The sequence below is a fragment of the Meleagris gallopavo genome, chromosome 29 (assembly GCF_000146605.3).
Source record: "Meleagris gallopavo isolate NT-WF06-2002-E0010 breed Aviagen turkey brand Nicholas breeding stock chromosome 29, Turkey_5.1, whole genome shotgun sequence".
Classification (NCBI taxonomy): domain Eukaryota; kingdom Metazoa; phylum Chordata; class Aves; order Galliformes; family Phasianidae; genus Meleagris; species Meleagris gallopavo.
In genome coordinates, this window is record NC_015039.2 from 3505400 (window position 1) to 3506411 (window position 1012).

At 65.3% G+C, this 1012-nt stretch overlaps 1 protein-coding gene across 1 annotated transcript in view; it reads right to left on the reverse strand.

Moving 5' to 3' along the window:
- The window catches only part of LOC104914610 (probable G-protein coupled receptor 158), a 1222-nt gene extending 217 nt beyond the window's left edge, over positions 1 to 1005 (reverse strand). Inside the window, exons 1-2 of the mRNA XM_010724622.2 lie at positions 674 to 1005; positions 104 to 212 (exon numbers count right to left, since the gene is read on the reverse strand). Coding sequence (XP_010722924.2) covers positions 104 to 212; positions 674 to 843 — 279 coding nt within the window. The 5' untranslated portion in view covers positions 844 to 1005. The remainder of the gene's footprint in view (positions 1 to 103; positions 213 to 673) is intronic.
- Between the last annotated feature and the right edge of the window lie 7 nt (positions 1006 to 1012).

A 1012-nucleotide genomic window follows, 5' to 3' on the forward strand; every position in this document is an offset into this window, starting at 1 on the left:
GGGCAGCCCCACTGCGCGATGGGATCCGACGGGGCTCTAGAAGGTGGGGGTGGGTGCTGGGAAGTGGGGGGGGTTAATGCTGGGATCGGTGCGGTGTGGGTACCTGGGTGCTGTTGAGGTCGCAGCGGTGGGTGCCCGCGAACCACCCCGTCCCGCTGTCGCATTGATCGATGCCCACATCCCGCAGCTCGATGTCCACCCGCACGGCACCCCTACAAAGCAGCGATGGGGTCAGACCGGGGGGGCACAGCTGTGGCAGAGCCCAGTGCTGGGACACAGAGCCAGGGAGGGGGGGGTGGGCCCGAACGACGACATATGCGGTGTCAGAGCCCATCTGGGGAGGTCCTGCCCCTCAGGAGGGTCTCACACCCACACGTGCACACGTGTGCACACCACTGCACGCACGTGCAAGCACAGAAACACGCGTGTGTCCCCCAGCATCCCCAAGGGTGCACACGCATACATGCAATCTCACATGCACGCATGCACACGTGCAAGCACAAATATGCACATGCAAGCAAGCACACATGTGCACGCACACACACCTGCACGCACACACCTGCACGCACACACATTCATGCAAACACACTCCCAACACGCACAAACTCACGCACACGCACGCAAACACAAATGCATGCACACAAGTACACCCCCCGCGCTCCCCCCCACTCACTTGAACTCGGGGCTGAGGTCGGGCTTCAGCCCATAGAAGGCAGCAGACAGAGCGACGGCCCAAACGGGGACGAATTTCCCATCTCGGCATTCGAGGAACGGCTGCGACCACCGCACGTGGCCCGGCCCCCCCACGTACCCGTCGCCCCGCCGCCACTTGGGGGTCTCCATGGAGCGCAGGTCGTTGCTCAGCACCCGTTTGCGGAGCGGAGGACCGCGCCGTTCCCGCAGCTCCGCCACCCATTCGCCGTCCGAGCTGCGGTTCCCCGGCGCGGACACGTCCCGAAGGTGGATCTCCCCGTCGACGGCCGTGGCTTGCAGCACCAGGCGGGGGGAGGGG